Source organism: Phodopus roborovskii, unplaced genomic scaffold, assembly GCF_943737965.1.
Source record: "Phodopus roborovskii unplaced genomic scaffold, PHOROB, whole genome shotgun sequence".
In the NCBI taxonomy this organism is placed as follows: Eukaryota; Metazoa; Chordata; class Mammalia; order Rodentia; family Cricetidae; genus Phodopus; species Phodopus roborovskii.
In genome coordinates this window covers 15,475,976-15,489,014 of record NW_026126448.1, presented here as the reverse complement: position 1 = coordinate 15,489,014, position 13,039 = coordinate 15,475,976, and the positions used below count along the sequence as shown (strand labels likewise).

The 13,039-nt window shown below is 49.0% G+C and overlaps 2 protein-coding genes across 2 annotated transcripts in view; one reads left to right on the top strand and one right to left on the bottom strand.

Annotated features, from left to right (window-relative positions):
* Nucleotides 1-13,039, bottom strand: part of Zmym6 (zinc finger MYM-type containing 6) — a 301,190-nt gene that overhangs the window by 59,225 nt on the left and 228,926 nt on the right. The gene's annotated exons all lie outside the window — the stretch shown is intronic.
* Gjb3 (gap junction protein beta 3) lies at nt 4,884-5,739 on the top strand. Its single transcript, XM_051188839.1, has one exon. It carries the CDS (start codon nt 4,914-4,916, stop codon nt 5,724-5,726), a length of 813 nt encoding a protein of 270 aa, XP_051044796.1. The 5' UTR covers nt 4,884-4,913; the 3' UTR covers nt 5,727-5,739.

Below are 13,039 nucleotides of genomic sequence, written 5' to 3'. Positions count from 1 at the left end.
AGCAGGGACAGAAATATTCTGATGGGTTGAAGGGTGAGCAGGAGGTGAAGAAATGTGGACAGGAGTTTCCCTCTGACTGTAGGAGAGGAATAGGTGATAAGCGCCAGGTGGCAGCGTCAGGGTCCCCCACTGCCACACAGGCACATTAGCAGAGTCATCCAGAAAGCCCCAGCCGTGCCCAGCCACGAGCTGTGCCCACAGCAAGTACAAGATAGCCTCATCCAAAGCCACTTCACTGGGGTCCCTGGAGCTGGTTCTGTACCTTCTTCCATGTGGCCCTGAGCACACCACCCCATTTTCTCCTTTAAGTGCAGAAATGATCCGAGATATTTCATTTGTATGCTGTTAAATGATATGTGTCACATAGGGGAAGCAGCCTTGGCCCAAGAGCGCAGCTCAGGAGCATGGGAGGGAATCCCGCTGGGTAATGGGAGGACACGGTAACGGATCCTCCTAACAATGGGTACCTTTTGTAGATTAGAAGTGGCACCAAGTGGGATGAATAGTCACCAGGGTCGGGCAACAATCATCTCTGTCTAGACAGTGAAGCCTCGGGCAGGGTTGTGACTAAGATCTGGGGATCCCAGGGGAAACACTGGATTTCTGTTCCTGGGGCATTTAGGGGCTTTCAGGATCCCAGTCTTGGCACACAAATAAGACTAAGTGTTCCTGGTTCCCAGCCGTTTCAGAGTCCCTCAACCACAGGCTTCCATCCTTCACAAGCTCTGCCTCCCACCCTTGCCCCACATACCCTTGGACAATCTGGGTACTCTGAAATCGCTCTAAGCACCACCCTTTCCCCTGAAACTTCTTTTCCGGGTTGTGTACCTTCCGGCTGCCAGCACAGAGTGTGAGCCCCGCAGGACTGTCACAAAGATACACCTGGGTCCCTGGAGATTGTCATCAAGGACACAAGCAGGGCAGGAGCACCACCACCCCCCCCCCGCCGTGCGCGCCCCGCCCGCCCCGCCCTCCCGCTGTGTCCCAACGCAAGGTTGAGACCTGTGATCTAGACCAGCAGGGCGCAGGCCAGGATATCCGTGGTAACCACCTGTGGGCGAGTCATTTATTGCCATTCCTCCTGCCACAGCACTTAACAGTTTGCAAGGTGTTTCACGCCCTAATGTTATTGCAGCCTTTGCAACAGCCCTTCCAGTGGCCATCGATGCCTGCATTCCATCCTCAAGAAAGCCGAGGCTCTGCGAAGCAGCCTGGGGCTCCCGGGTCCACGCAGCTGCTTCAGGATTAGAACTCGTACCCCTGAGGCGACTCCAGGCTCCTCCCCCGGCCACCCCTCCTCCACGCCGCCTCTGGCTGTGCTAGCCAGGAGCCTCACTGAGGCCACAGAGCTGGGCTTGGCTCCCATCTCCTTCCTCCTCTGTTGTGGATCCTGGGCACGAGGGGCCAGCCACCCACGGTGGCGGCACAGCTGAACGTAAGTACCGGGAAGGGGCGGCAAGAATCCTGGGCGGCTGAGCGCCCCTCTCTGTGGAGAGCCCCTGGTGGGCTGGACTGGAACCTGCCCACGCAGCAAGTCTGAGGGTGGAGTGCTGCAGGAGGGCAGTGGAGAGGCACCTTAATCCAACTCTGTCTGCTCAACACCCACAACAGCACACACACACACACATTAGCATTCTGGATCCTGTGGTGGTTCCAGCCACTGGAAGGCTCCTAGAAGGAAGACCCCATCCCAGGTCCGCAAGTTCTCATGCTGCCTAGAATGGAAGGAAACTAGGGGTCCGGGGGCCCAAGTGGGGAGTTCTACCTTTGGGGTCAGACACAATGAGGGGTAGACAGCAAGAGATGGAGCGACTAGGTCCTGCACCTAGGTCGTTCTGGTAGTTGGAGTTGGGGGGCAACAGTGGGTTCCAGAACCGGCTCCACCAGTCCCCAGAGCGGGCTAGGCGGGAAATTCTTTGAAGATGAATCTGTGTTGGGGTGTGTCTTAGGAGGGACTAGGCAGCCTGCACCAAGAAATGGGGAGCCCCAGAGCAGCCTTAGAGGGTACCAGTACAAGGAACCCCTCTCCTCCCCCCTCACTCTCCCTGAGCACTCCACTCCCAGGAAGAATAGGCAGGGGAGGGACTCTTGCAGCAACCCAAGATAGGAGATAAGGAACAGGGTTAACGACTTTGTAGAATTCTAGTGGCAGTGCTGCCAAGGTCAGAATCCAGGTGTTAATCCACGGCCCTCCATAGAGGCCAGGGCTTAGAAAGTGTCAGGAGCAAACCTGTAAGGGTCTTCATGGACTAGGGCTTCCCACTCACCCCCATCTTGTCCAGAACTGCAAAAGACAAGCCCTGTTGGAAGGCTGAGGAAGTGTAATGCAATCTAGCTCCTCTGCAGTCCTGTCCAGCCCCCTCAACTCCTCTGAAAATTCAGCTTTCATCTGGCCACACATTCAGCATGAATTGAGTGCCTACTGTATGCTGAGCCATACCAAACTTGAAGCAGCCAGAGTCAAGTAGGCATGCTAATTGGACAGACGATAAATGAGAACGAAAACAAACAAACAAAAATGACCGAGACTTAAATTTCAAATTGGGACTGAGTCAACAGGGCAGTGGCCAAACAAAGGCACCTGGAGCAGACTGACTGGAGCAGGTTCAGACCTGAAGTAATTTGAGAGGAGACCCTAAGGGGATGTTGGAGCAGAGATGCCTCAGTAATGAGTAGGGTCCAGCCACTTAAGGCTCTAGAGGAAGAGCATTCCAGGCACGAGAAATCAAGGCAAGGTCTGAGCAGAGAGCAGCAAAGTCCGAGCAGAGAGCGGCAAAGTCCGAGCAGAGAGTGGCAAGGTGAGTGAGTGTGTGTGTGTGTGTGTGTGTGTGTGTTGGTGTGACGGGGCTGTAGAGAACTAGTGAAGAGTTTTAAGAAGGAGGGAATGTAATCAATTGTGGTTTAATGGGCTGCAATGTGCAAAGAATAGTTCAAGGGCCAATGAGAGGACTGTGGCAGGAATATGGACAAGGATGGATTGCTTGGGCCAAAGCAGTGGTCCAGCAGTCATCCCAAACAGCCTCGAAAGCACTCTCTTGTGCACCCAGGTCCACGTGGGCTTAGGGAGAGGTGAATACCGCTCATACTCCTATCAGCATGCTAATCCCAGGTACACTCAGCAGACCCACCTGTCTACACCCTCTGAGTCACCCAGAACTGGGAGGAAGATGAGCCGGCCTGACCCATCGGCCCTACAAGGCCATGGCCAACAGCAAACCTAGGGGTGGCTAGAATCCCCAGGTCCTGCTGTCTTCTACATATCATCTGAAATGGGTGCTATCCCAGGAAATAGACCTCTATGTATCTCCCACCTGATGCAAACCTCCCTGCCCTTACTACCATGGACTGTGGAACATTAGCAGGTGTTGGAGATGAGAAGATAACTAAACATTTAAGAGCACCAGCTGCTCTTCCAAAACACTTGGGTTCAATCCCGGCACCCATGTGGCAGCTCACAACTGTCCACAACTACAGTTCCAGGGGATCTGATGCCCTATCCCTGCCTCTGTCAGCACCAGGCACCCATATGGTGCATAGATAATGCGTGCTGGCAAAGCCCATACACCTAAAATAAAATTCAAAGAAAAATGATACCAGGTCTTTTCTCCTCTTCCAGCTTCAGTCTCCTGTTTGTAGAATAGGTTCACAATGCAAGTTCACAGGATGCTGTTGAGCCATCAATGAGGGGAGGCAGTTTTCAAAATTGTGGCTTGGGGCTCAGGGTGTAGCTCAGTACTTGCCTAGCATGCCCAAGGTCCAGGGTTCAATCCTCAATGCAACATAAAGATGGATGTGGTACTATACTGCAAAACCAGCACTCAGGAAATAGTGGATGGAAGATTAGAATTTCAAAGTTATCCTTGACTACTGAGAGAGTTCAAAGCCAATCTGAGATGCTATCTAAAAAGGGAAAGCGGGGAAAAATGGGCTGAGGTGGGCATCTAGGAAGGGATGGAAGGGCACAGGCTTAAGTCCGATCCTCTTCATGCAAATCCGTGGCCTGCCTGCACCCTGCCTGCAGTAATGAGTCACCAACACTTATTGAACACGTGTGTGTGTGTGTGTGTGTGTGTGTGAGAGAGAGAGAGAGAGAGAGAGAGAGAAAGAGTAAAGTGTTACTGTCTGCAATGCGCTCTAGCTCTGACGTTGGGTGGGTTGCGTATTCCAGATGAGCCTCAGCATCTTATCTACAGCTTAGGAAGAGTCCTCGCCTCTTAGGATCCTTGGGGTGACCGACCAAGTCCACCCAAACAAGGAGCACAGTGAGTGTGGGTATGGAGGTGCACACCTCTAACCTCAGCACACAACAGGCAGAGTCACTAGCTCCAGGCCAGTCTAGGCTACATTGTGAAACTTGTTCTGCATTAAAAAAAAAAGAGGGAGGGGCGGTGAGGGGATGGTTGAGCCTGAGCTACATAGTGAAATTTTGATTTTCTTTGTTTCTTAAGACAAGGTCTCATGTTACAGTTCTGGCTGCCTTGAAACTCACTACATAGACCAGGCTGGCCTCCAATTCACAGAAATCCACCTGCCTCTGCCTCCTGAGTGCTGGGGTTAAAGGTGTCAGCCACTGTACCTGGCTTGTTTTGGTTTTTTCTTTAAAAAATAAAAGAAAATGCAGGGCTGGATTGATGACTGAGCATCTTAAAGATCGTATCAAAGGAACAAAGTTCAGTTCCCAGCACCCACAGAGTGTGGTGACTTACAAAGGCCTATTAATGACAGCTGTAGAGGATCCCACACCCTCTTTTGGACTCTGTGCCATGTGCACATACATAAACAATGACACACATATCCATAAACAGAAAATACTTTTTAATTTAATAAATAGTGATCAAATGAATCATTAGCATAACTATTTTTTCTATTGTTCCCTCAGGTGGGCACAGCCCTCCGAGCCGCAAGCAGGCACCATGGACTGGAAGAAGCTCCAGGATCTACTGAGCGGCGTGAACCAGTACTCCACAGCATTTGGGCGCATCTGGCTGTCAGTAGTGTTCGTCTTCCGGGTGCTGGTGTACGTGGTTGCGGCTGAGCGTGTGTGGGGTGATGAGCAAAAAGATTTTGACTGTAACACCAGGCAGCCTGGCTGTACCAACGTGTGCTATGACAACTTCTTCCCTATCTCCAACATCCGCCTCTGGGCCCTACAGCTCATCTTCGTCACGTGCCCCTCTATGTTGGTCATCCTGCACGTCGCCTACCGTGAGGAACGAGAACGCAAGCATCGCCTGAAGCATGGGGATCAGTGTGCCAAGCTCTACAGCCATCCTGGCAAGAAGCATGGTGGCCTGTGGTGGACCTACCTGCTCAGCCTCATCTTCAAGCTCATCATTGAGTTGGTCTTCCTGTATGTCTTACACAGGCTGTGGCATGGCTTCACCATGCCACGTCTGGTACAGTGTTCCAATGTGGTACCCTGCCCCAACACTGTGGATTGCTACATCGCTCGACCCACGGAGAAGAAAGTCTTTACCTACTTCATGGTAGGGGCCTCCGCTGTCTGCGTTATTCTCACCATCTGTGAGATCTGCTACCTCATCTTCCACAGGATTATGCGAGGCCTGAGCAAGGTCAAGTCTACAAAGAGCAGCAGCTCCCCAAAGTCCTCCAGCCTAGCCTCTACCTGCCACTATCACCACAAGCTTCTGGAGAGTGGGGACCTGGAAGCAGACTCAGGCGATGCCAAGCCACAGGCTTCAGCACCCAACCTGACCCCCATTTGAACAGTGTGCTGGAAGAGGGGTGAAGCAGGGAGTTGCTGCAGGTGGAGGGGTCCTGGGGGTGCTAGGGGCCCCCACTTTGAATTCACTAAGATAGCCAATTATGTTTGAAGCAGAAATTTGTGGGTGCTGGGCTCTGTGCTGGCTACCTGTTATAGGTAACACAGCAAACCCAGCTTCAGAAAGATATTTAGATTAGCAAATTAACTACATGCATGCAAGGGTCTACTTAGCTGAGCTGGTAAGCCGGGCTGCTACCTACCCCAGGGGACTGACATGCCTGTATCCTCTCAGAAATGCACAGTGGAAGAGAGAAATGGGGGAAGGGGGCTCTCCAGAAGAGATGGCAACAGCAAAAAAGAACGGGAGAGGCGCTGGCCTTGGACTGGGGACAGCCAGCCAGAGGGAGTTTTTTACTCCCCCGTGAGAAGCTGCTCTGGTTCCTAAGTGGAAAGTTCTGGAGGCCAAGGAACAAATGTGGAAAGTGGTGGCAGGTCTTGTCATGTCAGCTGCTGTTTGGAACACCTGGGGGGACCTCTGGATGCCTTTCCCCAACCTCTACCTTCAGGCAGCAATACTCTTCTTCCTCCCCCAGGGTACTCAGCCCGCTGCACCCCGTGGCCAGGACCTTGGGGGCATGCATGGAATGGGAATACATCCAAGTAGTTTCTTTTAGAGCAATAAAGTTGTGTTTTATACAATTTTGTTCTTTGTTCCATTCTTCCCAACTTCCACCCACAGCTCCCTGAAATCAAAGGAGGACCCCCCCTGGGAAAGAAAAGAGCCCTGGGACTTGAGGATGAAGCCAGGTTCAGGCACGTGACCTAGGCTGAAGCTGCTGTCAGGGAACCTAGGGAGGACCAGGGAAATACACAAGTTGGGATTCTAGGTGTGGCCACCAGAGGGCACCTCCAGCCTTCCTAAGTTAGACTGATCTGAGCACACACAATAACAGTCACTCTCATGATAGACAAATCACATTCCCTTCTGTGTCACCTAGCCCACATCCCCACCCTGTGTTCACACAATCCCTGCTACTCATACTCTCACTCATGTATACTCATCGTAGAGTAAGTACATAACTACTCTAGACAGCTCACCTCCCCGCCTCACCCAGCAGTTCATTCAGCTCTGTCTATTTTCCCACAAACTTCACACCAGCTCTAAGATGCTGGGACAACCTAAGCCCAAGGTGCCAGTCTAAGGGAGACAGAAGCATGGAGTCTGCATCACAGCTCTGCTCACAGCCCTGCTCCAAGTGCCATCGTGGCCTGCAGTTTCATGTCCCATGTCCCAAGCCAGACCTGAAAATGAAGCAGAGTCTTGTGCAAGCATAGACTAATGCTCAAGAACATTTAGTAACCATTAAAACCAATGCCAAGAGCCAGAAAGTCAGGAGCCAGTGGGCTGATAGCCAACAAAGGCAAAGAGAGGTCAGGGTATCTGGAAAACACAACGGCTGTGGCTCACCTTTGCTCTCTGTGGCCGTTAAGGGGTGGGTGAGTCAACCCGGTTTAACGGGGCTAGGCCGATCATTCTCTGAACCACCACCCCCCCCCCCCGCCCCTGCAAATTAAATCACTGCCTCATCATTTACAATACACTTTCACCCTCTACACTTCGATTAAACTTTAAGAACCTCTGTCTGATCAACACAATGGGACCTGTGTCAGCCCAGGTCCCAACAGAAAAAGCGTGACACAAAGTAAGTGACTATGGTAGTTCTAGGGTAGTACGTGCCTGTAAGCATGGCTTCACAGTGAGGTGGTGCTGAGGGGTGGGGGGAGTGGGGATGGGCAGAGGTTCCTACAGAGATTGCTTTCAAGATCATGAGTGTGACTGAGACAAAGCAGGAGTACTGCAGTGCCTGTGATGGCAGGCTCGCATTGACTGTAGACTAGGCAGGGCACAGGAAGAACCACCGGGAGATAGGAGACCAGCCTCTGGATGACTGTGAGGGACTGTCTGGATTGGGCTAATAGTGGGCAGCACCTCAGAGACCGAGGTCCTGGGCTGAATAAAAGGCACAGAGTAAGCTGAGCAACCGGCCCTGAGCTTCCTGGCGGAAGTGACCGAGAGCCCTCAGGTCCCTGATGCCTTCTTTGCCTTAACAGATTGCAACCTCCAGCTGAGACAATACAAACCTTTTCCTCCTTGGGTGGCTCTGTGGCGGTTTGGAAAACCACACGAAAAATAACGACTGCAGTACCTAAGGGATGGGGCAGTCACTTGGGGTGGGGGTGGGTTAGTACCAATGTACTAACAGGAATTAGATGATGCCTTTCCCCAGGAGAGTCAATAATCCCCACCCCCACAGCTACTCACTCCTGCCTCCTGTTCACCTGCCAGTGGCTTACTGAACAGACCCAACCAGAAGGCTGAGCACGAGGGGCCTGCTGAGTCTGTGGCTACATGTGAGTCTCCCAGTGCACAGCACAAGGTGGGGTGGGGTGGGGTGGGGTGGAGAGCAACTCTGGGGGACATGGACTCAGCTCAGCACTAGGAACAGTTCATTCTGGGAGGACTGCTCCAGAGATCAAAGGAGACATTAAGTAAAACATTGGCACAGTATTGTTGGGGCCCCGGAAATGCCTAGGTGTGACTGTGCCTGGGAGGGTCCCTGGTGACTGGGTTCTATCCAGCTAGGCCTCAGCTTGGGCTGGGCAGTTACAAAGGTCTCTCCTGTTTGCTACTACAGATTTTAGGATTGTCTTTTTTATTCCTTTAATTTTTAAAAAAATTTTGATCAAGTGTGTATATGTCTATGTGGGCTATGTTTGTTCATATGAGCGCAGGCGCCCATGGAGTCCAGGAAAGGGGATCAGATCTCCTGGAGCTGGAGGATGGCTGAGAGCCTCCTGATATGGGTGCTGGGAATCAAACCCAGGTCCTCTGCAAGAGCAGCAAGTGCTCTTAACCTCTGAGCCATCTCTCTCCAGCCATGTCCCACTACCTTATCACACACACACACACACACACACACACACACACACACACAGAGAGAGAGAGAGAGAGAGAGAGAGAGAGAGAGAGAGATGGAAGAGAGAGAGTTTCAAATAGCTTCTTGGCTAAGAGTGTCCATTCCCCCTTCTGAGTGCTGGCATTTTGAACCTGTGCAGGCCTTGTACGTATTGTCACAATCTCTGTGAGTTCTTATGTATATCAACCCTGCTGTGTCTGGATGCCACCGTTTCCTTTGGAGTCACCCACCATTTTCCCTCCATTTCTGCATGGATGCCTAAGCCTTGAGGAGAGAGTTTGATAAAGACATACCTGCTGGGCCAGGAAAAATCTGATTTCTGCAGTGGACTGTCACCCCAGGGAAGGCCCCATGCCCAGGAGTAACTGATCAATACAAAAGAAACTCCATGTTTTTTGTGTGCTTTTGATCTTGTTTTAGAATTTTGTCTTAATGCTTTAAGTTTGTTTTGATTTTCTTTTATTGTTGTTTGGGTTTTTATTTCCATTTTTGGGAAAGAGAAAGAACATGACTTTGGGTAGATGGAGAGATGAGAAGAATCTAGGAGATATTGGGGGAGGAAAAGGAATATGATCAAAATTATTATATGAAAAAATTATGAAAACAACTAAAAAAAAAAAAAAGTTTCATGCCATTGGCCATGTCAGAGGAATGGTGAGTTGCAATGGAAGTTCTGGGTGTTAGCAGACCAGGAGGAAATCCCCTGATGAGCCAATCTCATTAGGCAAGAACACAGGACTGCAGACCCCGGAATGTCTTTTGCTTCTGCTGTATCTTCACATGTTCGCTGCAGCTCTTTCTCTGGTATCTAGCATGGTGTGAGTGGATGTAATAGAGTGTGTTCATCTCTTGGAAACATCCCATTCTCCTGGTCATTTTTACTTGTGAATTATCAAGACGATGACCCCTACCTAAGCTGTACTGTCTAATTTGATAATAATGATAGCTTACACAGAGTGTTGATGAATAAAAATAAATACAAGGATATGTTTCACAGCCAGGGACTGTGAATTTCTGCTAAGGAGCTTCATGGATTGTAGCTCAAGTTAAGGATTAACAGTAGCCCAGCTAGTTTAAATTCTTTTAACCTTAATGTTGGGAGATGTGTTCACAGGACTCGGAGTGCATCACAGCTGAAACAAAGCTTTGAAAACCACAGTTAGACTAAGATGTTATTGTTAAATAACTTCGAGGTGAAAATCCCAAGAAGACAATCCAGAGTTTTAGAAAGGCGCATAGTTAAATGTGAAATTCTTTAAGGTCAGGGAACAAGAACAAAGCAGCCTAATTATTACTAGCTGACGTACACTGCTTGCTAGGTTTGGTTGATGACCAAAGGCGATGATTAATTCCTTATACCATTTTCTGCCCTATTAATGAATGGATATGTACCCTAAATATTTAAAGTAGAACTGATTCTTTTTCATACGTGTAAGTTTAAGTTTGTGATTCCTTTAAGACTCCTTATGATTACCTTTCAGGATAAGTAATAAAGTAATTGGCCTTTTCTTGGTAACTGCACAATGCAGCCTGCCAGTAAGAGACCTGACAAGAATGCCCCACTTGCCTATGTGATTAATCTATAACAAGTTACTTAGGTATGAATGTATGTGGGCTCTTGGGATAATTTGCTTTTCACCTGTATTACATAAAATATTTAACTATGTGAGGAAGATGAAAAAGATGTTTTATCTATACTCATTCACTTGAGAAATGAAATGCAACTGTTTTGACTCTTTTACTGCCCAGAAGATTCTGTTTGGGTATAAAAGCTGTGGAAAAAAAAAAAACATGGGGAAGGGGAGAGAGGGAGAGGAAGAGGGAGAGGGAGAGAGAGAGAGAGAGAGAGAGAGAGAGAGAGAGAGAGAGAGAGAGAGAGACTAAAGAAGGAAATCATTAAGAGAGTTTGTAAGTGCCTTTTCTCCTAATCCTCTCAGATAGAAAAATCTAGCCTCATCGACTCTGTGGATTTCTATCAAAGCCCTGTGCTGCTGGAGGCTGCCTCGCCCCCACCCCCAGACAGTGGTAGTTTCATGTCACCCACGGTAGTCTTGAACTTGCCATGTTACTGGGGATGACTTTGAACTCCTGATCTTCCTACCCCCTAAGTGCATCAATCACCACACCTAGTTTTATGAAATGCTGAGGATCAAACCGAGATCTTTGTGTATATTAGGTTTGGTGGTTTGAATGAGAATGACCTATCGCGGTAAATAAGGATCAGGATAAACAAATAGGCCCAATAGATGTTTATTTAGGGAGAAATAACTTACAACCTAGACAGATAAACACCAGAAAATTCAACCCGGTCCTCTCCTGTCCGAGTCACAAAGAGAGCGCCTTTCCTGGCCCCCTCCTACCTCCTTCCACAGGGCACTCCGCCCATGGCTCCACCCCCCAATGGGCGTGGTCAGTGCCACAGAACTATCTCACTACAATGACCCCCACAGGCTCCTATAGGTGAGTGTTTGATTCCCAGTAGGTAGACTGTTTGGAGAGGATTAGGTGATATAGCCCATTGGGGGAGGTGTGTCACTGGGGGTGTGCTTTGAGGTTTCAAAAGCCAGGTCCAATCTCCCTCTCTTTCTTCACCTGTAATTTTCAGATCACATGCAAGTTCTCAGATACTTCTCCAGCTCATGCCATGCCTGTCTACCTGCCACCATGATGACAATGCACTAACCCACCAAAATTGCTAGCAAGCCCCCAATTAAATGCTTTCTTTTATAAACTGCCTTGGTCATGGCGTTTTGTCACAGCAAAAGAACAGTGACTAAAACACTAGGCAAGCACTCTACCAACTGAGCTTTCTAACACACACACACACACACACACACACACACACACACACACAAACCCCTATACTCCCCACACCCTGAGCATTTTCCTAGGTGGTGCCAGATGTCTGGCAAAGGGTGTCACAGAAGGCACAGCAACCAAAAAACATCAACTCTTCCAGTAGGGAATCTCAGGAGAGCTCAAGATGGACTGGGCTCTTGACTCTGGTCACATTTCTCCAGGATGGAAGTCAAGTTCACAGTGGAAGGGACATCCTTTGCTCACTTCCTTGGCTCTTGCTGGCAAGTCCATCCATTTATTAGCATCAGAACCAACTTCTTCAGGATTCCAATGTGCACTAAAGACCCAATGAAATATTCAGCCTTGTAGACCGAATCATTAGACCTTCCATTAGAGGACAGACATTGTTGGGTTAGCTGAACCACAGCCAGTAAGCCATTCTAATGAATCCCCTTTCTATAGATAGATAGATTCATTCTATAATTTCTGTTCCTCTAGAGAACCCTGACTAATGCATAGTTTGGTACCAAAGTAGTTCTAGAGCAACACAATTATGAGGATGAATTTTATTAAGTGTCTGGAATAACTCCAATTTGCCAACACCTACAGTTACGGAAGCCTCTTCTGGAAGCTCAGAGAATACCGAAAGCCCATAGCATGAGCTATTTTACAAACTTAAGGATGCAAATGCATTTGATTATCCTGATTCACCAATTGTGAGAAGCAAAGATTTGGTGTCTCTGTATGTAAAACTTTTGGCAGTTTGTGGCAAGATGAGGAAAATAATGGAGCTGGTTGGTTACTCCTACCATCTCTGGAAAAATTGGCAAAGGAAAGCAATGGGCTATGATAAAATTAACCAACTTCTAGCATCTCAAAATACGATGAAAAGCAATCAACTCGGGGATAAAACTGACTGACTCCAGATGAGAATAAATGTCTAGAGGTTTCTAAGTGTGTCCTGGAAAAGGATCTCTCCTGCAGCCACTGAGCTCAGGTTTTAGAAAACCAAACCAAAGCCTTCATTCTGAGACTGGCTGAATTGGAAAGTCAAGTCCCAACCTCTAAGGGAGCTAACATGGGGGCACCGGGCTGGTGCAGACACCGCAATATGGAGTGGACATGCCTGGGAGGACACAATTGAGGCTGAGAGTTTTAAACCCTCAGATTCTCAAGGGATTCTCTCACCTGAGGAAGGAGTCTCTACACCCTCAGCAGGAGATGTGCTCCTATCCCCTGAAATACCACTGCCTTTCTTCCTTTTACTGAGGCGATTAACCCTTCATTGTCTACTCAACCAGCAATGACTTTCTCTGAAGGAGATGCCAGGCAAGACAATACTGATGTCCCTCAGGGCCTACCTATTGCTGCCTCTAGACTGATAATCAGACCAAAGCTTAAGCAAGCTCCTAGAGGGAAAGTAGAAAGTGTAGCGGGTGAGGAATTGCACTACACTAATAAAGAGCTTAATGAGTTTGCTAATTCATTCAAGCAGAAGTCTAGAGAATGTATGTGGGAATGGATTCCAAGCCTGTGG